The following is a 25,136-nucleotide window of genomic DNA, read 5'->3' as shown; positions in this document are numbered from 1 at the left end:
TAAACCCGACACAAATCTGGGGCCAGGTTACTTTATTCCCCCCCCTGCTTCCCCACCCCCCATGGAGCAGAAGTCACTTATTGGGACCCCCCTCTTGGTTTTTAGGAAGGATCCTGAAGTATTTCCTGGTTCCCTCCGCTCCTCCGCTTTACACGCAAAACAAGGGAGAACCATTTTGTAGTCATTTATTATTTACATTTACATCCAGATTCTGGGCTCAACTATGATCCTCCCCACCCCACCCAGCTTCTTTCAATGATAAACTAGATAAAAGCAAGAACAATGAAACAAACTGAAGCAGAGAGTCAATTTAAACAGTGAAAAGGAAGGAGAAGGGCTCCAGGTTACCCCCCCCCCAGTCCTCCCCCCGGGATGGATAGGGGGTTGCTCTGCACACCCACACATACCCACGGCTGCTCAGCTGCAGCTCGTTTACAGCCCTGACCAATGGCCCTGCTGGGCTCCCTTGGGCGAAGGTAGGGGGGGTCTCAAGGGCCCTTTGTCCAGGAAGCTCCTCCAAGCCTGACGGGGGGGCAGGGACTCCTTCAGGGGATCTCAACAGGCCGGTGACAGGGCTTCTTCCCTGGACCAAGACAGCGTCACCCACAAAGAGGTCAGGAATGGGCCTGGAGGTGGCCAGCACCCAGCTGCCCCAATGGCAGAGGAAGCCTTCCTGGCCCCCCCTGCCTCCCTCCTGCTTGTCCCAATTCCTCGGGTCTCATTTGGAGGCCAGACGCTGCCTCCCCAGAAACCCCGGCGTGTCTCAGGGGGTCGCAGCAATGAAAGCGCATCCTTTGGGCAGATGCTGGAGCTGCTCTTCCAGGTGCCTGGACTGAACAGGGGGGTCTGCTCTGTGGGTGGGGGCCACGCATGCCAAGGAGATGCATCTGGAGCAGCCTGCCAAGGCAGGACGGGCAGGGGGGATCCTGCCTCCCTACCTGCAAATAGTGCCCCTCCCACTTTTGGCTCCTTCCCCTGCACAAAGGACCCCCCTCCAGTGCTAATCTGGGGGTGGAGGTAAGCTAAGAGATACCAAGCGGGGGGGGGGGGAGGCTGCTTCTCAGAAGGCTTCCACTACAGGTGACACACAAGGGGTCCACGTGCAGGAGGAGGGGGGGTCATGAGAGCCACAGTCCAGGCCTCCACGGCTAAGTTCTGGGCCCCTCAAGACCAGAGTTGGACTCTGGGTGGAGCCGTTTCCTGGTGCTGCCCCATCACCCAAGCCTCACATCTCATCCGAGTGGCGTGGCTGGATGACCACGCTGGTGGTGTGACCCACCCAGCCCTGCTCCCGGGGGTGGGCAGAGGCCAGTGGGAGGGCCCTCTCCTTCCCCAGAGGCTGGTGCTCAGGGGGCAAAGGAAGCCCCTCTGCCTGCGGAGAAGCCGAGGGGTCGGAGGAGGAGTTGCTGCTGCTGCTGCTGCTGCTGGAGGGCGGCTGGGCCTCGGCAGGGGGGCTGCGGTGGCCCTCCAGGGACCGGTTGAGGCTCCCCGCTGCTGCATCCTTCAGGACGGCCGTGGGCACTGCCTTCTGTGTGGGGGTTGGGGGAAGCAACGCAGGAACAAGGCCAGGGGCTGCTTCTGCCGGCTGGAGCTGGGCAACGCTGCTGTGGTACTCCCGCAGCCTCCGGGACAGCACTGCAAGGGCAAAGGGATCGTATAAGCAGGGAGTGAGGAGCCCCAGCCCCCCAGCCTGGCCTTAACTCTGCGGTTCAGTCCTGCTGGCATCCCCTCAAGTTGCGCTTCTCACTCTCTCTAGCAAGCCTCTGTTATGCTAACCACTAAACCTCCTAATCTGGCATTCAGCTTGGGGGTGTCCCCTGGGGACACGTCTGGCTACCAAGAGAGCAAGGCGTGCTGTGCGCCTGATCCAAGGTTTTTCCTGGCCCTCCTGGTGATATGATAGCCATGTACAAATATATAAAAGGATGTCATCTAGAGGAGGGAGAAAGGTTGTTTTTTGCTGCTTCAGAGAAGCGGACACGGGGCAATGGATTCAAACTACAGGAAAGAAGATTCCACCTAAACATTAGGAAGAACTTCCTGACAGTAAGAGCTGTTGGACAGTGGGATTTGCTGCCAAGGAGTGTGGTGGAGTCTCCTTCTTTGGAGGTCTTTAAGCGGAGGCTTGACAGCCATCTGTCAGGAATGCTTTGATGGTGTTTCCTGCTTGGCAGGGGGTTGGACTGGATGGACCTTGTGGTCTCTTCCAACTCGATGATTCTATGATTCCTGCCTCTCCCTTCCAGGTCTTCTTCCTTGGAGGAGTTCCCTCTTCTGAAACTAAATGCAACAATGCTGGGCCTTCTTCTAAGACATTTCCCACTCAAGATATGTTGAGTGTCATAGTGTGGCTACCCCTGGCCCTGAGCTGCAGAACCCAGAACTTCTCTCTCTCTCTCAAAGTTGGGGTTGGCTTTTACAGCCCAGCTCCCATTCAAGGCCCACCATCAGTCAGAGAAAACAAGCTGAGATGGAATCTGGCTGATCTTAACTGCATTATCTGCTGCCACAGAGTCCCCTTGTCACCCCTTTGCTCACTCCGGAATCGAGGGTCTGCCTCTTCCCCACAGAATCCTCATCTTCTTACATGAAGGTGCTAGACCTGTGAAATGTGTGGCAGGGACTTTTGGGCTGCCTCCTGCAAGGGACGGACCCTGCATGATGCCTCAGAGAAAGGGCGAACGGAGGATCTCAGGTCAACAACCTGCTGGGCCCTGGGAGCTGCTATGTTCAGCTGAAGAGGGGGTGGGGGGAGAACCCGGGGAAAACTTTGCCAAAGGTGCTTTTTGTCCAGATTAAGAAGGTGGGGGTCAGGAGCTGTTGAGCCAGCCTGTCCATTTGCAGGCAAGGGGGCTCCAATGTCCTTCCAACTTGCAATTGCCCCCCCCAGCGGCTTGTGGCTCTTGCTACAGCCACCTTGGCACCTTGGGTGGACACTCACCTCCCTGGAGCTCCAGCTGCTTCTCCTGGCTTCCTCCAAAGGGGTAGTAGCTGGGCCAGAGGATCAGGCAGAAGGAGAAGACCAGGACCTATCGCAGAATCAGAGAATTGTGGCATTGGAGGGGCCCCAAAGGGTCTTCTAGTCCAACCCTCCAGGAGGCAGCCCAGGGCAGGTATCCCTCAGCAAGGGCTGCAAAGGCAGGCAGGCAGGCAGGCTGCCTGGGGGCAGTTCAGGAGGGCACAGCACCTGGGAGGGCTGGAAGGGGTGTGAGGAGGAGGACTAGGACCTCACACAAGTCAGTAGTCTTCACCGCTGAAAGTCAGGGGCACCAGTGACAGACAGAAAATGCCTCTCCCCCGAGAAACAAGGCAGAGCCCCTCTGGCCAAGAAGGTGGGGACAATGGCCAGCAGGCTGGTGTGGATTGCTGAGCCAAGGGGCTGCGGGGGTGGGGGGGTCCTGCAACTCACCAGGACACAGGTGCTGGCTGTCGTGGTCTTGGTGGTCGAGTGCTGGATCAGGGCTTGCAGCTTCCGCAGTTGCTCAAGCAAGGACCTGCAGGAGAGGCAGAGCAACCAGTCAGCCTCCAGCTGCGCTGTGGAGCCTTGGGACAGTCATCCTCTCGGCCTCAATGCCCCTGCCCATGAAATGGGAGCAGGAGTGGCCCACCTCCCTCCGCAGGGCAGTCGCAGTGGGCACAGCACAAGATGACAACCCCAAAGCACCGTGCCAGTGGCAGGAGGTCAGCGAAGGAGGAACCGCCACTGGGGCTGCCCCCTTGGGCTGAAAGACAGCCCCCCCCCCGTTCTCCCCAGGGCCACCCTTGGGAGGAGGTGGTGGCGACATCGCAGGGGAGCCCACCCTCCTTCCCATGGACCCGCGAGGCAAAGGAGGGCCTCACATGTTTTGCTTCTGCAGGAACTGCACTTTCTTCTGAAGTTCGTTGTTCTGCGCTGTGCAAACGACGACCCTGCAGGAAGGGGCAGGAGAGGAAGAGGGTTGGGAGGGGCCTGGCAGACGGGGTCTCAGATGGGGCTGTGGAGGTGCAGGAAGAGGGGGGCAGAGGAGCCCCAAGGCAGAAAGGCAGGGAAGGACTCCTGGCTCTGCAAAGCCCCCTCTCGGTGCTGAGGAAGGCCCCCCCCCCGCTCTCCCAGGTGTGTCCATCCTCCCTCCCCCCATGCCCAAGAGGCCACTGCCCCCCTCCCCCGCTTCCACCCTGGACTCCCTTGAGATGTGGTGGACTCTCCTTCACTGGAGGTTTAGAAGCAGAAGTCAGATGGCCCCCTATCAGGGACTCTTGCACTGCGATTTCGGCATCGCAGGGGTTAGGGTTAGGGTTAGGGGTCCTTTCCAACTGCACCATTCTGATTCCTCACCTGCTCTCCAGGCTGTCCACATAGACCTTCTTCCGGCGGCGGCTGTCCTGGGCCGACTGCTTGTTCCGGATCTTCCGGCGAACTCTCTTCAGGACACGCTCCTCGGCCTGCAGCACACAGGGCTCTGTGGGTGAGCCAAGGGCCTCTCTGTGCCGCTCAAGGCCAGGCTAGCAGCCAGCAACCCTCCTCTGGTTCACCCAGGAGCAAAGAGGGTGTGCCCCCCCAAAAAAAACCCCCACAAGGGGCATTCACCCCAGGAAGTACAGGAGGCTGGCTGCAAAGGCACCAGCCCCTGGTAGGAAGGGCACCCCTTTACTCTGGAATCAAGCACCTAGACCTCATCGTTCCTGAGAAAGGCCCCTCCCCCCTCCCCCGAGAAGCACAAATTGCAGTCAGGAATTGCTCTCCCATTTCCCGCTTGCCTCTGCCCACCTTGCATAGAAGCACACCTCAGGGCAAGGGTACGCACGCACACGTGCAGAGTTTGTGTCACCCACCTTGGTCAGCGGCAGGTTGGAAGGGATTGAGACACCCTCTTTCTCCAGAAGCTTCTTCTCCTCATCCGTCAGAATCAGCTGAGGGAAGTCCAACTGAAAAAGCACCAAGTTCAGAGGTGGGGCTCGGTGGGGGTCTGCCAAGCTGCACCCCCCCAAGAGGCAGGACAAGGGAAGCCCCTGTGGGAGCCTCCCCCAAGAGCCAGGTGTATTGGGGGTGGAGGGGGGACATGGTCATCTGGTACCTGCAGGTCCCCCCCACTTGGCTGGGGTGTCGGTTCCTCAATGGAAACTGTGACTGGGAGAGCACAGCCCCGATCGCTGCAGCAGGAGTCGGACGAAGTCTCCATAATCTCCCACATCTCTGGAAGAGGAAAGGGGGCCACACAGTCAGGGGTGGACAGGGCCGTGAGGCCAGAGGGCCCAGGCTTGCCGGGGGGACGGGATGGGACACACTGCTCTCCTTCCTTGGCACACTTTGCCCTGGGAGGTGCAAGCATGTCACGGAAACTTGGCAGCGCTCACAGCTCCACCCCAATCCCACACGCCAGCCAAGAAGGAGGCTGCTCCTAGCCCCAAATCAGCACTGCCAACGCTCCTTTGTGAAAGGGGCCACAGAAATGGCTATATTGGGGGGCCTTCTCTTGCTTTTTGCATTGCATTCCCCCATGACCTCACCGCTTGCATTCTCTGTGCGTCCATTACTGTGCACCTGCCCACTGAGGAGGGCACTCTGCGCATGTGGGGAAGTGGCCCCTGGAAAAGGTGTGTGCAAACAACAAGCACGACCGCTGCCTCTCCCCCTTCCAAGGCATTCCCCAGAGTGGCTGGGGAAACCCAGCCAGGTGGGCGGGGTACAAATAAATTATTATTATTATTATTATTATTATTATTATTATTATTATTATTATTATTATCCCATAGGGAACAGCTCTCCAGCCCATCAGACCCTGCTCAGGGCGATGGCAGCTCCCCACAAGGGTGTGTGTGAGAGAGAGATGGGGGGGGCAGAGAAAGTGACCGGCCGTGAGTCAGACCAGGGCAGTGGGCCCCCTTGTCCAGCGTCGTCCCCCTGCCCCAGGGAAGCTCCCAAGCAGGAGTGACAAATCAAAGATGGAGCAAGCTTGTTTTCTCCTGCTCAGGAGGCTTTGGCCCAGTAGACCTGAAGGAGCATCTCCACCCTGGACACCGGGGTCCATCTCCCGAGGGCCTTCTGGTGGTTCCCTCCGTGCGAGAAGTGAGGTTACAGGGAACCAGGCAGAGGGCCTTCTTGGTAGTGGCGCCCACCCTGTGGAACGCCCTCCCACCAGGAAGGAAATAAACAACTATATGACTTTTAGAGGACACCTGAAGGCAGCCCTGTTTAGGGAAGTTTTTAATGACTGATGTTTTAATGTATTTTTAATCTTTTTTGGAAGCTGCCCAGAGTGGCTGGGGAATAAATTATTATTATTATTATTATTATTATTATTATTATTATTATTATTATTAAAGCACTGGTCTCAGTCCAGATACCCCTTGATTCCCTCTGCTGGGGAACTGTCCATTTCTTCCTACTTTCTCCTTCCTGTTCCTAAAGAAGCTAGTCAGCAGATGCAGAGAGAGAGAGAGAGAGAGAGAGATGAAGAGAGGGAAGGAGAGAGAGAGGTTCTGCACCACCATGTCAGCAAGCACAGAGGAAAGCTCACAGCAGCACCTTCCTGCTCTGGCCCAGCTCAGCGCCTGTCCCAAAGGACATTGCATGGACCCCCCAGACACACTGGGCACTCACCCAGGTCGATGGCGACATCCCCGTCGCCCACATCCGAGGAGGAGCTGACACTCTCCAGCGCAGGGCCTTCGGGGGGCCCAGGCAGCGCCGGGTGGAGGGAGTAGTTGTGGTCGGACTGGACACTTTCAGAGCCGGCGGGGCTGCCAGTGGGGGACCCCTCCCAGCTTCCGGGGCTGCAGGAGAAGTTCTGCTCTTCGGCAAGGCTGCTGCTGCTGCTGCTGCTGCTGTGAGGAGGGGAGGGGTCCGGCGAGCCGCTGGACTCTTCTGCGAAAGGGCTCAGGAGGCACCTCAGAAAGTCGTCCACCTCCTCCTCGCCCAAGGCCTGGAGGGAAAGGAGGTTGTGAGGCAAGGATGGGGGGGGGGGACTGAAACAGCAGCAACCCCCACCCACCACGGCAGCTGGCACTCACCTCGGGCCCTGGAAAGTCCCAGTCTTCTGGCAGGAAGCCTCCCTTGCCCAGATCAGCTGAGGGACCTCCGTCCTGGAGGAGGAAGTCAAGGAGGTCCTCATCGGCCAGAGAAGCCATTTCCTCTGGGCACAACATCTGGAGAGAGGGAGGGAGACGGAGGGTGTCAGGGTCATGCAGCAGGGCCAGGAGCCCCCAAGGAACCCCTGGTTGGTATGTATGTATGTATGTATGTATGTATTTATTTATTTGAACATGTAAGCCACTTGTCCAAAAAAAACCAACCTCACAATCAAGATAAAATTAGAAGAGCACTTTAAAAATACACAAAGTTAAAATATTAAAACTGGTAAAAATTCACATCAACTTTCTAAACATTTCCTGGGTTGGCTTGTCAAAACAAGAATGTTTTTAGCAGGCTCCAAAAAGAGCGCAAGGCACCTGCCGGATATCAATAGGCAGGGAGTTCCAGAGTGTAGATGCTGCCACACTAAATGACTAAGTGCTGACAAATGCAGAATGGGTATCATGTAGTGCCAACTCCACCAATGGGCAATGGCCATTGTTACATGAAAAATTGAGGTTAGCTTTCGCAGCCCAGCTCCCCATTAAGAGAGTCCCCAATGTCCATGATCGGTCAGAGAAGGAGGACTGGAGGCAGGACCCAGTCAAAGCAGACAGATTTTTATTTTTCTGTTGCAAAAGAGTCCCCCCCTCCCACTTTACAAGGAGGTGAGGACAAAGGTGCATAACAGCTTTTAAAAGCTTTCCTCAACCCCTTAACCAAAACTCACTAAAAGAACCATACAAGCATCACAGAAAGAGAAATTTGAGAGTGTAGCTTGTCTCCTGTCTGTCACCATACCTGATAACATTTACTGATTCCTTTTTCCTGACCAGCCTGGGCCATTATTTTGAAATGGTGAATACCTTGACTCCAGAATCCATTTTCACACATCATGCAGAGTTATCAATACTTGTAAAACCAGTTTTACAGAGAGAGGGGGCTCAGGAACAATTTCCTGCTTTGTGACTGACTAAAGGTGAAACGCGGCTCCTGTATTGCTCTCTGTACTATTCCACCTCAGGTGTTACTGGTAAAAGTGATATTTCACCAAGTTATGTTGCAAAGTCCATTTCCACAACAGCTCCTATTGCATTACAGTGGTACCTCTGGTTAAGTACTTAATTCGTTCTGGAGGTCCGTTCTTAACCTGAAACTGTTCTTAACCTGAAGCACCACTTTAGCTAATGGGACTTCCCGCTGCCGCTGCGCTGCCAGAGCACAATTTCTGTTGTTATCCTGAAGCAAAGTTCTTAACCTGAAGCGTTATTTTTGGGTTAGAGGAGTTTGTAACCTGAAGCGTCTGTAACCCGAGGTACCACTGTACCTGGAATGGCATGCAGGGTGTTTTGTGGACAAGTGCAGAGGAGCGATGCCTAGGGGCCGAGGTCCCTTCAGCCCCTCCCAATATTTTTTTTAGAAGGCCAGGCACCCCCAAAGTTAATGGGCATTACTATTCATATGGTGTGCGTGCACTGTGTCATGTGATTGATTCTGTGGGGTGGGGCGTACCTGGGTGTCCCCCCCCCCAAAAAATTATTCCACTTGGCACACCTGGACAAGTGTATTTGCAAATGCACCCATCCCTGTACGGTTCTAATGGCACATCATTAATTTCCATAACATAGTGAAACAAAATAGGAAACAAAATAGGAAATTCTTTCCAGTAGCACCTTAGAGACCAACTGAGTTTGTTCTTGGTATGAGCTTTCGTGTGCATGCACACTTCTTCAGATACATAACATAGTGAGACGCAGACAGCTTAGGCACCCGAGGTTGTGCCCAAGAGATCTGGAGGGTGAGCTCTCTCCCTCACACACAAACCCGCCCTGCCACCACAGGGGCAGCTGTGCAGAGCAGCAGTGGGTTAGAAGCAGAAGCCTGGGGGAGGGGGCTTTGGGCTCCCCCAATTTTGCTTACCTGTCCTCAAGGAGATGCTCCCAGAACTGAAGGAGCTTCGCTGCCAAGCCCCAGCAGGGCAGGTGGGGCACAAAAAGGGTCGTCCTTCACTTCAGCTGGAGGCTTTTAATCCGAGGTCGCGTAGACACCTGTCAGGGATGCTTTTGTTGTGATCCCTGCATTGCAGGGGGGTGGGCTAGATGACCCTCAGGGGTCCCTCCCAACTGCCAACTTCTATCCGTCTATGATTCCGCAAAGGCCCAGCCGGGCACTCCCTTCCCAGGACCACCAGACTGCCCAATGGGGGTGGGCTCCGGTAGGTCACCCTGGACGTGGGGTTTCGAGCCGAGGCTGCCCTCCCCCACGGGAACAGGAGACCTCGCGGCGGCCCCGGCCCCGATCCGCGCCTTGGCCGGGCAGTGGGGGCAGCCAGCGGCGCCCTGGCCAGAGCACGGAGGAGGCGAAGGCAGCCGCCGCCCCGTCGCGGCAGAGCTGGGGCGCACCGTCCGGGCCCCAGAGAGAGAGGCGGGGCGGGGCGGCGCCGGACTCCTGGGTCCCTTGGAGAGAAAAGACCGCGTGGGAAGGGCCCCCGGGGCAGATCGGGGCAGCGCGGCTGGGGACGGGGAGAAGGGAAGCCCCGGGACCCCGACGGCACCCCACCCACCTGCGCGGGCCGCTTCGCCTCCGCTCCGTCTCCTCCGCTCTCCTTCCAACACAGCAAAAGCGACGTCACTGGAGTGCAGGAACTGGCCTCGGCCCGCCCTCTCCACGCACTGATTGGCAAAGCGGCGGAGAGCCCGGGGCCGCATTGGCCGAGGCGAGTGTCGCTCGTGGCCGGGAAACCCCCTTCGGCCTTGAGGGGCGGGGCTCCGCTCTGACGCCAGAGGGTCGGGCCCTGGCGGTGGCTCCTCCCCGTCGGGGCCTCCCTCGCTTGAGCTCCGCCCGGGGAAGGATTGTGTACTCTGTAGCTGACCTCCTTTGTCAAGTTTTATTTTAAAAGCTTTAAGATAATATTTTAGTTTTCTGTTATGTTGCTTTGACTGTATACTCTATATTAGACTTTCTTCAGCTGGCTTTATTGATGTTTCATTGATGCAACATGCTGTAAACTGCTTTGAGCTTTTTCTGAGAAACATAAAGCGGTATAGAAAAAATAAAATAAAGGCAGGAAGGGCCGCCCGCCACTCCGAGGCAGAGAGAGGCTCCGCTCAGCGGGCGGAATGCGGGCTGGCCAGGTCCCCGACCAGAAAAGCCAGAGAGCTGCTGCTGCCGGTCCGTGCGGACACGGCGGAGCGAGATGGACCCGCCGCGAGGCTTGACTCGGGCAGCTTCCCGCGTCACTGCCCTGCTCTTCGTGGCGCGGGGATTTCGAGGACGTGTCTGCGTCTGAAAGCGGTGCTTCCTGGACGGCTCTGGGAGAGGCAGAAGAAGCGGCTCAGCAGCTTGCTCCACAAATCCCCGCAGCAAATCGAACCGAGAGCCAACCGGCCTCCCAAAGCCCGGCCGTGTCTGCACCGCCGCCTGGGCCTTGCCAGCCCCGCTTGTCCCGATGCCCACGGTTGGGGCTCTTGGGGGGGGTGCTAAGTGAATCCCCGAAAGGACTGCGCCCGAGAACCGGCCAGAAAGGGAGAGACACTGGACTCAATTGTGCATGGCATTCGGGACTTGGTGTGAGATGGGTTGATGCTGAGCCAATTTGGAGTGTGAAAAATTTGTTTTGCTTGGGGGACAAATTGAAGCCTGATTTCTATGCAGCAGCAGCAAACGGAGCCTGACAGTTCAGTTTTTCACCTTCCTTTCCTCTGTGACAGCTGTCACGTTAAGGGGAGGGGAGCAGTGCCAGAGTATGCACTGGACTATGGGCCTTCTAGGGTAAGGTTAACAGATTTTTTTCAATGAATCCGAGGACACTTTTCAATTTCAATGGATTTTGTATGGGGACTGATTTGTAAATCTGGGGACTGTCCCCGGGAAACAGGGATGTCTGGTAACCTTATTTTAGGGGTCCCATGACCACGGATCAAAATAATATTGATATGATCTTGAAAGGAAATTACAAAAACGTAGTAGAATATAATGGGGGGGGGGGAGCGGCAGCAAGGTATCTACTTCCTGGTGGCCTTCATGGAGATTAATGCGGCATTGGAGAGGAGTTAGCCAGTCAGATGGGCGGCAGCACATAACTAATAAATTCTCCTCTCTGCACTCCTATAATAATAAATGCAGCAGTGCATTTGCATTAGCACAACCAGACGCCTTCCTCTGCCTACACGAAAACATGTCTCTCCCGCATGGGTCTCTACAGCCACAGCAGGAGCTGTAACATTCACCCAGTTTGACTTTGTCCCCAAAAGCGCTTTTCTCCTCCATTGTCTCCTGAGACGGACAGATGCCAACATCTGGATAGAGGTTATCATAACCTAAATGATACAAGACACTGTGTGGCTCACATCTGAGCATACTAAAAGTTTCAATGTTAAACGTAGGCTATGCTTTAAATATATAACTAATCTACAAAGGTGGATTGGTTAACTCAGGCCAATTTAATGTTTTGTTTTTATAAGAAGACATTAGCGTCTTGTTGCAAGATAGGGAGTGGGTAATAGCAGTGTCTGGTATGCAGATCTGGCCTGTCTCCAAAAGATGTTACAAAAATAGAGAGATGCCTTTTATTCCAATGTGAACAAGTCTAATTGTGTTGCATTAGGGTAAGGAATAACAGCTTTAGGGCCTATTCCATTACCTCTGAAACCAGCCAATATAGGTGCAAAAAATGTTTGCAGAAGTGGGAATATTTGCTGTAGAAGAAGTGTTCAAACCACTGTTAAATTAAATCTACATGTAAATGACCAATTGCCAAGAAAATCCAACGCAGTCACATTTGATTTCAAAAAGGAAAATTCCCCAGAATGAGGAGGGTGGTAAAAAGGAAGTTGAAATGTGAAGTCAAGAGGGTCAAATCACTCCAAAATGCTTGGGAGTTATATATATATATATATATATATATATATATATATATACACACACACACACACACACACACACACACATATATATATATATATACACACACACACACACACACACAAACACAGTATTAGAAACTCAAGAGGAGTGTGCACCACCGATCAAGGAACATACCACAAAGACCAGTCAAAGAAACTATTAGAGGCAAGAAAGCTTCCCTTTAAAAAATTGGAATTGTTGTCCAAATGAATAGAGCAAAAAAGAACACTGGCCAAAAAAGGGCAAGCAGACAGTAAAGGATGCTTTAAGAAACATATTTTGAGAAGCATGTTGCTAAAAACATTAAGACCAATGAGAAGAAGTTGTTTAACAAGCATCCATGTAGAGCGGATCCGGTTGACATCGGGTCCTTGGACTTTCAAAAAGCCTTTGACAAAGTCCCTCACCAAAGACTCCTGGGTATATTTAGCAGCCAAGGAATAGGAAGAGAAATTATCTTGGGGATCAGAAATTGGTAAGTTGCAGGAAGAAAAGAGTCCAGGTTTTTAATTGGGTCATTAACCAGACAGAAGGCCTTCTTGACAGGGGCACCCTCCAGAAATCCCCCTTCCCCACATACATTTAATGTTAATCACTCAAAGGCCTGGCTCCTAAATATGGATACTGAAGGCACCAGCTGAACCTCCTTGGGGAGAGCATTCCCCCAAACAGAGAGCCACTGCCTGTTCTGGTGTTGCCACCCTCTGGGCCTCTCTGAGAAGGATGAGGATGGCAGAGCCTGGGTTGGTCCCTTGAGGTCTTGCAGCTTGTAAGCTGCTGCTTCCTTTCTTTGGTGAGCCCTCCTAGCCGAGTAAGATTGTCTTCCATGAACATGGTCTTAGCTCCAGTTACAGGTAGGTAGCCGTGTTGGTCTGCCATAGTCAAAACAAAATAAAAAAAATCCTTCCAGTAGCACCTTTGTTGTTCAGTCGTTTAGTCGTGTCCGACTCTTCGTGACCCCATGGACCAGAGCATGCCAGGCACGCCTATCTTTCACTGCCTCCTGCAGTTTGGCCAAACTCATGCTAGTCGCTTCGAGAACACTGTCCAACCATCTCATCCTCTGTCCCCTTCTCCTTGTGCCCTCCATCTTTCCCAACATCAGGGTCTTTTCTAAGGAGTCTTTTCTTCTCATGAGTAGCACCTTAGAGACCAACTAAGTTTGTTCTTGGTATGAGCTTTCGTGTGCATGCACACTTAGCTGTCAGTGCATAAGTGACTGTGGAGGTCAATTCTGGATCCACATGTCTTTCCACAGTGGGGACATAGATTTCCTGGAAGGAGTGGATCACGGTGAGGGTTTGCCAAGCGTGCCTTCCTCTTAGCACGTTTCTCCCTTTCTCCTGAGTTTGAACACCTTTGGTAAAGGCTGTTCTCCAACTGGAGCGCTCGCAGGCCAGTGTCTCCCAGCTGTCAGTGTTTATACTACATGTTTAAAGATTTGCCTTGAGAGCATCTTTAAACTTTTTATTGCCCACCTGTATTTCGCTTTCCATTCTTGAGTTGGGATTGGAGTAGTTGCTTTGGAAGATGAGAATCAGGCATCCGCACAACATGACCAGTCCAACGAAGTTGATGTCGAAGAAGAACAATTGCTTGGACACTGGTGATCCTTGCTTCTTCCAATACACTGACGTTAGGCTTGTAAGCACCTCTGTCCAGAGGGACATGCAAGGGCGTGCGTTTGCGGAATTTCGCACTGTCCTTAGCTGAGAGGGGCTTTTCCCCTGCCTCCGTCGCAGACGCCTTTCGGTGCTTACCAAATCGGAGCCTTCCCAAGTGTTGTAGGCGGCGCTGCTCTGGGCTCCCAAAGACGCAGCCAGACACGTGTCTGGGGAGGGAGCGACCCTCTGAGTCCGCTTTTGTTCTGGTGCTTGCCCGGCTGCGGCAGCACAGCTCCCGGCTCCCGGCGCGCCTGGTGAGAGCCTGCTCAGCCTCTGCTCAGCGCACTGCGCCAGGGCAGCCCCGCGCTCTCCCGGGCGCCAGCACGACCCCGCGAGGCTTCGTCGCGCCAGCTGATTGGCCGATGGCGCCGCCACCCATCGCCGCCGGGGAAAGAGCCCGGCGCCCACACCCAACATGGCCGCGGCGGCTTCCTCTCGGCTCTGCGCCTGTGCCGCAGGCAGACGGGGCGGGCGCCACTTTTCCTTCGCGGCGGCGGGGTGGAGCGGCCGGGGGGCGGGTCTGGGGGACCCGGAGGAGGAGGAGGGGAGGTCGCGCTCCCGCCCCTCGGCGCTCCTCCCCCCAGAAGCCAGTCGCGCCCCGCAAGAGCCGCCGCCGCCGCCGCGTCCCCCCAGGTAGGAAGGAGCCCCCCGCCTCATTCCGGGGAGGGGGCGGGAGGCGACTCTCTTTCCCTTGACCCGGACAGGAATTGGGGGGCCGAGGAGGAGAAGACGCCCCCCCCGGGGTGCTTACGGGAGCGGGGCGGGAAAAAGAAGAAGTCGAGCAGGGGCGGCGTCCGCGTCCGGGCTCCGCCGGGTCTTGGCTCCGCCGGCGGGTCCCTTCCCGCTCCGCGCGACTCCTCCCTCGGCCCGCGGGTGCCCGAGTGCCGCCTCCCGCTCGCGTGCCAGGCGCATCCCGGCCGCCTCTCGGCGCAGCGCAGCGCGGCTCGGGCAGGGCAGGGCAGGTCCCACCCTCCTGGCTTCCTGCCCCGACGGGTTTTCCGTAGCCTCGGGGCCGGGCCCAGGCGGGCTCCGCCGCCCTCGGGAAGAGCTCTCCGGCGGGGAGGAAGGGTCTCTGCCCCGTGGGGCACGCGCCGTTCCTTTGCGGAGGGCCCCAGCCCCGCAGCGGGAGGCGGACGGGGTGGCGCGTGGGCGCGGGACGGGGCGGGCGAAGACCGCCTCCAGGAGGCTCTCGGCTTCCTCCTGCTCGGGCCGGTCCCGGCTGCTTGCACGTGACTTCCAGATGCATCCCCGCGGCGGCGACCACCTCGTTGGGGCTCCCTCGCCAGGGAACGAGGGGCTGTCCTGGGCGGGCGCCGCTTGCTGCCGCGGGGCGTCTGGGCTTGGGCGCGGCCCTCGAGGGCGCCCCTTGGGCAGGAAGTGAATCAGGCCCGGCTGGGTCCCGCCCCGGCGAGCGGCAGGCTGCCGCTGCCCGCTCGCTCGCCAGAGTCTCCGGCGGGCGCCGTTTCCCTCTCCGCAGCCTGGCTGCTGCAGAGCCTCTGGGCCGGGGCCCACCTGCCGGCCCTTCGCTCGCCACGGTGGGCCCCGCAGCCGTCGAGGCCCCGCTGCCAGATCCGGGAGGCGCTGCCTGTCGGGCTTTTGCCTTCCGCGGGCTGAGCGCGAAACGGGAGCGCGGAGGCGGAGCGCGTGGCTTGGCGAAGTGCCGCAGCCAGTCCTGCTCCCGCCTTTCCTGCCGCCGCTTCTGCAAGTCTCTCCCGGTGGGCTTGGTCGCCCCCGACTCGCGGGGCTGCGCGCCTGTCCCTTGACGGTGCGGGCCCCACTTTGGCGACCCTTGGCCAGCTTCATTTACCGGCGTTTCCAGGGCAGAGGTGCCCTCCTTTTCCTGGGGGTGGGGGCGGCTTCCTGGCATTCCGGACAGCCGTGGAAGTCCTTCCGTTTCTCTAGCCTTCAGGTCGGACTTTCTGCACCTATTTGTTCCCTGCACGTTCAGAGATCCGCACTCGGTTGCTGGAGCCTTTTTCATTCACTCTTAGTAGCCCCTCACTGGGAGCCACGACAAGCTCAAAATTACCCGGCCAGGGTCTGCAGGGGAAATCGGAGATCCCCCCCCCCACCCCCCAAAGCTCCCTCCCAACTGGCAAGGGAAGAACAGCCACCAGCAGTTTGGCATCTTTCTTGACCTCAGGGAAACCGATTAAAATTGGGTTACCATTTGCTGGTTTCTTAATGGAGGAAAGTTTTAGCTGGTTTCTTGCTCTGTGTTGATGCCTCTCTGCTTTTCCGGCAGGCTCTCTGCCTGATGCTAGTTGCTAAATTAATCATTTCCTCATTTGTAGTGTGGTTGTCATGTCTCCCTTTGTGCCTTTGAGGAGTTCAGAAGCTACAGCTGCCTCCCTTTGCGGGGATCCTCTCTGCCCACCTGGGCCACTTGGCAGCCTGGCTTCCGGGGTCGAAAACCAAGGTTGCCCCCCTCCCCAACCCCCCTGCCCACCTGGGGCTTTGTGCCCTCCTTGCCACTCCAGAGTGGAGCCTGCTGATCTCCGACCTAAGCTGTTTGTGACGGTGTGTCCTGCACAGGCTGGCTGGTGCCCTGATCCCAGAACAAGGTGGCGATTGTACCCAGAGGCGGAGGAGGAGGCTCCGTGGAGTGTAAGATGCAGGCAGACGCTGCCCCTCTTTCCCTGCTCCACTTAAAGGGCAGCCTGGCTCCAGAGAATAGGCCTCTCTGTCTCTCTCACCCCTGAGTTTGCCACATGGAGACCCTGAGGCAGGTTGGTGGGCACAGCAGCAGGGCGGGGCCCTGAGCCCTGGTTCCCTGGCTCCTTGGCTGGGCTCGGCCCTTGTGTGGTGAGGAGCTTCTGGGCTTCTGCTTCAGAGCAGGCTGGCCTGGCACCACCTGCGGTTTCAGTGGCACGAGAACGTGGGTGGCAGGTGATGGCGAGGTCTAAAGGGGCAGCTGGAAATGGACCCGCGGTGGCCGGTGTGTAGGGCAGAATCATGGCCCCTGGCCATGGGCGCCCCACACAAGCCCAGGAATGCATCCAACCTGTGAAGGATGAGGACCCATGACGTTTTGTGTTCCGGGGGGGGGGGGACTTGTGGCCTCGGGGGCCTTCAGAGAGCAGAGCTGCTTGTGCGCCTGGCAGGGAGCAGGAGAAGTGCCTGGGCCTCGTTCTTTGATTTACCTGAGGGTGCTGTGTGTGCAAGTGCCAATACTGTATTGGTATGAGCGCAACTTCCTCCATAGAAACTCGATTCTTGGCTATGAAGCCCCCTTGAGAATGATGGTCTCTCCCTCTTGGGGTCCTGCTTTTGCGCCACGTGCCATCTCTTCAGGGCAGGTTTTGCACTGAGTCACCAGCATGGTCCTCTGCATCGGCTGCCTGGAGGAGGCTGGAAGGCTGTGGGGCTCTTGGCTCTGTGACTGGCCGGCTACAAATTCCATATTTGGTAGCAGTCATTGTTTACGCCTCAGATTGCAAGGGGGGGGGGGAGTGAATGTTTTCAGGCAGCAGAGCTTCCCTCTCCCTGCTGGAATCTGCTGCTTGCCTGGAAGGCTGGGATGAGGCTGGACAAGAACAGGGCCGCAGGGGAGGCATCCGAGACTGGCTGTAGGTCTCCATCTGTGGAACCTGCTACAGGGGGAGGCCAGCAGTTTGTCAAGAGGTTTCCCAAGTGTTTGACACATTTTTCTGCCCGCTCTGCCACCTTCCTGTGCTCCTGTCAAACTCAGGAGCAGGTGGACTTTGTGGTGGGTGGGTGAAGGGGGCTCTTGCTTGGCTGCTTGCCCTCTGGGAACCCTCCTCTGACTTCCTTGCTACCTGTCCCTGCTCCCCTTGTTCCCTTTTCCCACGCTCAACTTATTACCCACCTTGAATCACCCTAGAGGGAAGTTGAAACAGCAGACTATGATTATTTTAAGAAATGAAAAAAAATACTTGTGAGATGACGTTTTATTACAGCGAGTCTTGGAACACTGCAGAAGAGGCTTCCCGGCTTGGCTTCATTTCCTTCCCTTTTAAAAGATTTGACACACATTTTTCACAGTTCATCTTCAGGTTGTGGCGCTTGAGTAGACCTGGAGAGAGTCTGCTCCAGCTCTGAGGATTGTGCAGTGCAGTTGTAGTGCCCGCTTCCAAAGTCGTTCCCAATTAATTCAGGGGAGTTTGCTCCCAAGCTCTTTGCCTCTGAATTAAAGGGCTGCAGAAGTTCCTTTGGATGCCTTTTGCAGAAATGGACTGTCTGAGCAGACAAGCAGGCAGAAGTGAGTCTTCAAGGGAAATAGTTTTGGAGATCCTCTTTCTGAGAGTCAGGAACCTCCCAGCAATCTTTTCCGGCCCGTCCAGAAGAAGAAGAAGAAGAAGAAGAGTTTGGATTTGATATCCCGCTTTTTACTACCCGAAGGAGTCTCAAAGCGGCTAACATTCTCCTTTCCCTTCCTCCCCCACAACAAACACTCTGTGAGGTGAGTGGGGCTGAGAGACTTCAGAGAAGTGTGACTAGCCCAAGGTCACCCAGCAGCTGCATGTGGAGGAGTGCAGACACGAACCCGGTTCCCCAGATTACGAGTCTGCCGCTCTTAACCACTACACCAAACTGGCTCTCCAAACTCCAAACTGTCCAGGCTGAGCCTCTTCTCCTCGTGCCTGGTAGGTGGGCGGATGAGGGGTTGGGGGGCACATCCAGTGGCTTGGAAAGGCTGCCTCTTTCTTCCAATTTCCAGCAGGTGCCAGGCTGTATCCCCCCATCCCCCCCCCCACCACCCATGCTTCTGTCTTTCCTTCTCTCCCTCTTTGGGAACTTAGGTGGGCAGCTCCTTGAAGCCCCCCCCCCCCACAAGCCATGTTTAATGAAGAGGACCTGTGGGTCAACAGGACAGGACCCTGCATCATCTCCGTCAGTGGTTTTAAATTAAAAACCATGGACTGTATTCAGAGTAGACCCACTGAAATGAAGAAGCTCTTCTGAGGCTAATTCTAATGCTGTATTATACCACATTGAACAGTCCTGCCTGCAATGGATCCTGGGAACTGTAGTATTTTTAAAAATCTTATTTATTAATTTTTCTCAAAAAAAGAAAACTTTGCACATTTTAACATAAACCGTAAGTTACTCTATCTGTTGACTTCCTGTCCTCCTCTTTCATCGTTTCCATATTTCCCCTATTGAATACACCTAATTGAACTATTTGTCTTAATAATTCATGCTGTTGCTCATATTTCAAGTCCTGCTCGCTTTTTCATTTCGCTATAGCATTGCTTTAAATACTCAATAAAAAGTTTCCAGTCCTCAGGCTATTGTTCATCATTTGGTCTCTGATCTTTGTTATTAATCTTGCCAGTTCTGCATACTGCATCATTTCCAAAAGCCAATCTTCCTTTGTTGGAACCTCTGCTCCTTTCCATCTTTGGCCATACAATATTTGCGTGGTTGTCGCTGTACTGTACAGTATACATAAATAAGTTAACCAACTCTTTTGGAACATCATTATCTATAAGGGTGCTGAGAGTCATTAGTAAACCCCTAATTCCCATATAGAGCTACAATTTCCATTCCAATTGTGCAGGTAAAATATAGCTAATGGAATTCTACTGGATGGGGTATTAGTGCATGAAAACAGTCACGATCCAAGGATCCCCAGGCATACACCTCCAGGTGGTGGAGATGTCAGGTGCCATCCTGGCACCTGGGCATCTTCACTTGGTTGCAAGAAGTCAAAAGCCAAGTGCAAAATGTGCTTGGCGCCTGGCTAATTTCGAACACTGCTTTGAGAACTGCCAGCCTACAGGTATTATATATAAAATGTAATCATACTGCTACTGAAGAGTAATTAGCATTCATGGACATGTTTGATTGTTGAAATCCCTTAGCACAGGGACAGGGGAAGCTGCCTCCCCCCTTCCCCCCCCCCCCTGCCAAGCTGCTGTGGGAGCCTTCAAGGAGAGTGCAGCCCCATCCAGAACAGAACTGACCCCTTGGAAAGCTCTTTCTGCTTCCTTGGCATCCAAGGAAAAGGAGGAAGGAGAGAGTGGAGTGGCATTGGCGTACTGATGGCATCAGTGTTAGAAACTGGGATAGAGAAGCTGATTGCCAAATGGCTCCTGGAACCGCAGAAGCAGAAAGTTCGCTGCCATGTGGTCCTTTTTACAAGGGTGACTCGCTCTTCTCCTTCTGCACCCTCAGGTTCCAGCCTGGGGACTCGCACTGTGGCAAGGAAAGCAGCATTTCCCAGCACATGCAGCAGTGATCTTTCCTACTCTGGAGCAGGGTGGATAAAAATCAATGATTTTTTTTTAAAAAAAACTGGATTTCTAAAAATTTAAGTTGGATTTTTAAAATTTAAATCAGATTTTTAAATCAGATTTTTAAAATAAAATGCTTTTGGAGGAAAAATCTTTCCAAATATAGTTTTCCATTTAAGGTACATTATAGTCCAAAGGCTATTCATCAGGAAATAAGAATTTGTTTTAAGTTTTTCATATGTGCTAAAACTCAGTCTAAGTTTTTTTTTTAAAAAATCCTTCAACCACATCAGTTAACAAACATGGATACATATGCTATAATGCTGTTGTTTTAATTAAATAAATTGTTTAAATTGTTATTAAGGACATTATTACTTTTCTCTTTCCAATAAACTACAGCAAATTTGTGTTTCTAATAGTATAACCAAATCAGCAATTTTTGATATAACTGTAAAAACTACTCTGAAAATTTATTATTCCAAAATGAAACCTTCATCTGGTTGTGACTATTAAGATTATACCAGCAAGAATGAGTCTTTATGTAAAAAAAAATGATTTAAATCAAATCTTACTGACTAGTGATTTAAATCAATTTGATTTAAATCAACTCCACCCTGCTCTGGAGTTGGGCAGAGAGGCCTTTCTCTTCCCATGCTCTCACCAGCTGCAGCAGCAATTTTATTCTTGAGTCCCAGTCCCAAGACTTCTCAAAATTCTTGCATTCTGACAATCCCCAGTTGCAAAAGGCACCTGGCTATTTTTGAACCCTGTCTGACATCCCTGGAGAATGTCTCCCTGGCGTTTCACAGAGAGGAGAAAGGATGGATTGGAACCCTGAGGAGTCCTGTAGGGCAATGGGCAGGGGGTCGAGCATCCATCAGGCAGGCTGGCACCCTCCGCAAGGCACTGCCTCCAGTCCCCATCCTGAACAATCTAGAGTCAGTGGCAACTTTGGATAAGTTGGATCCCAAATCGGTTTCCTCTAGAAAGCTTAGAGTTGAGTTGCCACGACCTGCTCAGATAATTTGCTAGGAAATGGCAGTGCTGAAGACCAAGACCAGCTAATAATTATCCGGGAGGGCAGCAAGTCCAGTCAGGATTGCTTGGGCAGACGTCTCATGCCTGCTTCCTTTCCAAGAAATGGTACTGTTTAATTTTTTTAAAGGTCCTGGCAGCTTCTGCCGTCCTCGGCTGATCTTGTGGTTTTCACCAACCAGGTCAGGCAGGACTCAAGGCTGGTCTGAAATCTCGTAGCGACTGACCGACACCCGCAGGCTCCATGAGCTGAAATCTCTCCCACTAAAGAGGATCACTGCTGATCGCATTCCTCCGAATGTTGGGCTTAAATTCAAGCTACTTTGGCAGCAGAGCATGGTGCAAACTGGCTGCAGGAGCCCCCTGGGGATCCTGGCTCTCAGAACAAATAAATTCCTCCTGTGTGTGTGTGTGTGTGTGTGGTGGCCAGAGTTATGCCCTCCAAGTGCTGCTCACCTCACTCTTCCTCCCATCAATCCCAGCCAGCATGGCAAGCAAGGGCCGGAGGGGGTTGACACCATCTGCCCAGGCAGAAAGGCTCCGCTGGCCAGCCCTGCTCTCAGGTAAATGGTTGTTGTTGTTCAGTCGTTCAGTCGTGTCCGACTCTTCGTGACCCCATGGACCAGAGCACGCCAGGCACGCCTATCCTTCACTGCCTCTCGTAGTTTGGCCAAACTCATGTTAGTAGCTTCGAGAACACTGTCCAACCATCTCATCCTCTGTCATCCCCTTCTCCTTGTGCCCTCCATCTTTCCCAACATCAGGGTCTTTTCTAGGGAGTCTTCTCTTCTCATGAGGTGGCCAAAGTACTGGAGCCTCAACTTCAGGATCTGTCCTTCTAGTGAGCACTCAGGGCTGATTTCTTTGAGAATGGATAGGTTTGATCTTCTTGCAGTCCATGGGACTCTCAAGAGTCTCCTCCAGCACCAGGTAAATGGAGACGGGGAGTTTTCTGCTGCCATCATTGTCATGGAGGATTCTCTGACATGGGCTCAAGACAATACTGGGGCTTATGGGCAGCTGGTGCTTCATTCTTATTGGTTGCTAGGGTCCACTGATGGCAGCGATGGGGGTGGAAGAGAAAGAGGTGGCCCCCTGGGGTGCCCATTCATGTATGTTTGAGTTCCCTAGAGTCGCCCTGTGCCAGTGCACGGCTCATCTCAGCCCAGAATGATGGATCCTGGCTCTCTTTGGGCTTTTACTTCTCAACTGGTCTTTCGTTGATAGGCATTCGTTGTGATTCCTTTGTTGCCGGGGGTTGGTGCTTCCAACCCTCCAATTCATGTGTGAGTTGCAAGGCAGTGTCCTGCTCGGGTCCCAAGGAGGAGCCAGTGGAGCAAGGCAGGTTGGCTGCTGCAGCACCAAGGAGAGCTCCCAGGGAGCCACTTGCTCCTCAGAGGGCGGGAGGCGGAAGTGGGGCCATGTTGAACCTCCACCTGCAAATCTGCCTCTCCCAGGCTCTGCCCCTTTGGGAGCCTCTTGGAAAAGGCCAATGGCCCCTCTGGTCCAGCGTCAATGGTGTGCGTGCATGCAATTATGTGGGGGTGGGGCTTACCTGGGCCCCCCAATATTTTTTTTCAAATTGGCACCCCTGTTTAGGAGGTGCCTCATTGGTGCAGCGTGTGGATCTTGGAGTGCAGATGCCTCTTCCTCTGAGGCCCAGTGGTCTTGTAGGTTCTGGGGTTGCATTTTGCTTCCTTGAGAAGTCTTGAGTCAGGCCTGATAGGCGTCCAGCATTTCCTTGGGCGCAGTCCCTTGTGTCCTCATGTGCTGAGTGATGTGACAGAGGTGGAGGAGGGCCGCGGGGTTGACATTTTGCTGAGCACCCAAGTAGGGAAGGCTTTCACCAGCTATTTCCACCAGCATTCAAAATTAGCCAGGCGCCAGGTGCATTTTTGTCTGGCGCGGGTCCCATTGTGACCACATGGAGATCTCTGGATACCAGGCTGGTGACTAAGGAAAACAAAACGTCCCTTAGAGAAGGATCTGAAATATTTTTTCCTTGAAGCTTGAATTAGTTTTATTCTGGATTGTTTTATCTGATGTTTTAATGTGCTGTAAATGGCTTTGAGATTTGTTCTTCAAAACATAAAGTGGTATAGAAATGGTAGTAATAGTGATGATGATGATGATGATATCCCATGGGGGGACAAAACCTATACATTCCATTGTACCAACAGCAGCCTAGGTTTAAGCTGCCATTTGGCAATGAGATTATATATCTGAGCTTCTGTCACTGATTTCTACCCCCCACCCCCTAGTATAGTAAGTTTGCTGACTTTTTCCACTGAGTTTTCCTTTTGGGGCTGCAGCTTGACTAGAGCTGGAGCAAAGATGACTAGGGGTTTAAAAAAGTATTTTTTGGTGGAGAAGCCTGTGACTTGGCTGAGAGCAGCGTTGGAGGTGGAGGGGGGCGCTGAGCTGTTCCCTCCCAGCCTGAAGTTCCTCTTCCTGCTCTTTCTGGCCCAAGTGGGGGTGGGGAGCGGAATCAAGGACCTCAAGGGAGGCTGGGCTGGGGGTGGGGAGAATGCCGGTAGAGCCGCCTTGCCCTGCGCCCTCCCTGCGGGCCGCTGGGCTGTGTGCAGAATTGCTGGTTCCCAAAGGCTCCCGTCAGGCCCAACCACTGTGTGCTGGCTCTAGTGTTTCGCATGAAAAATCCCGGCGTGCATGTGTGAAAGATCCTGAGCGCATGTGAACGTGTGTGCATGCAGTTCCGGTAGGAACTTGGCCCCTGCTGGTGGGCTGGTGAGGCCAGAGAGATTGCACAAGGCCCATCAACGCATTGGCCAAAGCAGGGAGTGGGGCTGGCTGTGCCGCTGCCTCCCTGCCTCCCCAAAGGCCTGCAGAGCCGCCGAGTGCTAACCACGCTGCTTTGCACAACTTCCTGTGCAAAGAGAGCAGGCCTTGCAGAGGTTTCCCCCCCCCCTGCAGCTGTGAGGGGGAGGCTTGCAAGCCCTCCCTCCTCCTCTTCCTCTGCAGGCGAGGCCTGGCAGCTCAGGGCAGACTCTCCAAATGCACCCAGCCGGGCCCTGTTCTCACCGGCTGCTCTGCTGCCCCAACAGGGAGCCTGCAAGCCAGAGCCCATCACGATTTTGCAGTTTCCAGAAGCACCTAGAGGCACAGCAGAACCATTGTGGTCCCTGGCCATGGGTAGCGCTCTGCTCCAGGCATGGGCCTAATCCCTTTTCAAGGCTATCCAAGCTAGTGGCTACTTTCAATCCCGATTGCTTGTTAAATGTATTTATAACCATCACTTCGATTAAAAAACAAAACAAAACACTTATTGGGGTTTTCAACATAGCATGAATTAATACACAATTCACATAAGTGACACATTGTTAATATCACATTTTTAGCAGAACTTGTTAATACAGTACATGCTTAACTTGGTGTTTACTGCAAAAATATTGGTACCGTACTTCAGTTTTCAAAACACTTATTGTTGAACTCCTTCACATATTGTCTATCCTTAAAATATACTCCCAGGCTTCAAATCATGCACATTTCAGTAATCCTTGAGCGTCAGCTAGGCGCAAAAAATGGCACCCAGGCTTTTTAAGGTGCTCGCAAATGGAGAATCTGTAGGTGCAAAATGCGCCTTGCTCCCTGCTAATTTTGAGCCCTGCTCGCAAGCAGAACCCACGAGCGCTTGGCTTTCTCAGCGATCCTGAGCCCTGGAGAGCTTGGAAGGGGACGGGGGTGAGGGGGACTTCCCAACTCTGGCAAAAGGATGGGGGCTGGATGACAAGGACGGGGTGCCCTTGCCTTCTGCTCTGGGGTCCAGGCCTGGGGGGAGCAGCTGACTTGCGCCCCCGAGTGGCTGGGGTGCCGTTGGGGCACATGGAGGCCAGCTTGCAAAGGGGCAAACCCACTTGAACTTGGGGTGCAGCAGAGGTGCGGGACCTTGGCTGCACAGCCCTGTCCCTTCAGGGACTCCTTCGTAGAATGATAGCATTGTAGAGTTAGGAGGGACCTGGCGGGGCATCTAATCCAGCCCCCTGCAATCCTGCACTGCTTCTCTGTGGCTTCCCCCAGAGCAATGGGGTTTCTTTCTCCAGAACGGCTCCTTCTCTTTCAGTATGCAGAGTCTCCCCCCCCCCCCCGCTCACTCCTGATCTCCTTTCAGGTGTTCACCCATCTGGTGTGGGGCCAGTGGAGGTTCCCATTCTCATTCGGCCCACCCTGTGGCTCCTCCGACCTGCTCAGACCCCCCTGTCCCCGTCCTGCTCTCCGCTGGCCCCTCCATATGAGGAAGAGTTCTGCAGCTGGATTGGACCTCTG

At 54.2% G+C, this 25,136-nt stretch overlaps 2 protein-coding genes across 6 annotated transcripts in view; one reads left to right on the top strand and one right to left on the bottom strand.

Annotated features, from left to right (window-relative positions):
* Window positions 1-377: 377 nt before the first annotated feature.
* Window positions 378-9,694, bottom strand: CREB3 (cAMP responsive element binding protein 3). Its single transcript, XM_033164507.1, has 11 exons — window positions 9,615-9,694; window positions 8,972-9,099; window positions 6,991-7,125; window positions 6,581-6,902; window positions 5,055-5,173; window positions 4,813-4,905; window positions 4,316-4,422; window positions 3,841-3,909; window positions 3,410-3,494; window positions 2,942-3,029; window positions 378-1,635 (listed from the first exon to the last, which is right to left on the bottom strand). The coding sequence occupies exons 3-11, from the start codon at window positions 7,123-7,125 to the stop codon at window positions 1,226-1,228; spliced, it is 1,428 nt and encodes a 475-aa protein (XP_033020398.1). The 5' UTR covers window positions 8,972-9,099; window positions 9,615-9,694; the 3' UTR covers window positions 378-1,225.
* Window positions 9,695-14,178: 4,484 nt separating this feature from the next.
* Window positions 14,179-25,136, top strand: part of TLN1 (talin 1) — a 51,711-nt gene continuing 40,753 nt past the window's right edge. For 4 of the 5 annotated variants that reach the window (XM_033164630.1, XM_033164629.1, XM_033164628.1 and 1 more), the window contains exon 1: window positions 14,194-14,249. The gene's annotated coding sequence lies outside the window, so the exon portion shown is untranslated. Of the gene's footprint in view, window positions 14,254-25,136 lie in introns of all 5 variants that reach the window. The other variant, XM_033164627.1, reaches the window with a different exon arrangement.

The sequence above is a fragment of the Lacerta agilis genome, chromosome 11 (assembly GCF_009819535.1).
Source record: "Lacerta agilis isolate rLacAgi1 chromosome 11, rLacAgi1.pri, whole genome shotgun sequence".
Taxonomy (NCBI): Eukaryota; Metazoa; Chordata; class Lepidosauria; order Squamata; family Lacertidae; genus Lacerta; species Lacerta agilis.
The sequence above is the reverse complement of the archived record's forward strand: the minus strand, read 5'-3'. Positions and strand labels throughout refer to the sequence as shown.

Coding starts and splice junctions, on each gene's coding strand:
- CREB3 (XM_033164507.1), bottom strand. CDS start 7,125: ATGTTGTGCCCAGAGGAAATGGCTTCTCTGGCCGATGAGGACCTCCTT. Junction 4,906..5,054: donor CAAGTGGGGGGGACCTGCAG/GTACCAGATGAC, acceptor GTGCTTTTTCAG/TTGGACTTCCCTCAGCTGAT. Junction 1,636..2,941: donor GCAGCTGGAGCTCCAGGGAG/GTGAGTGTCCAC, acceptor TTGCCCTTGCAG/TGCTGTCCCGGAGGCTGCGG.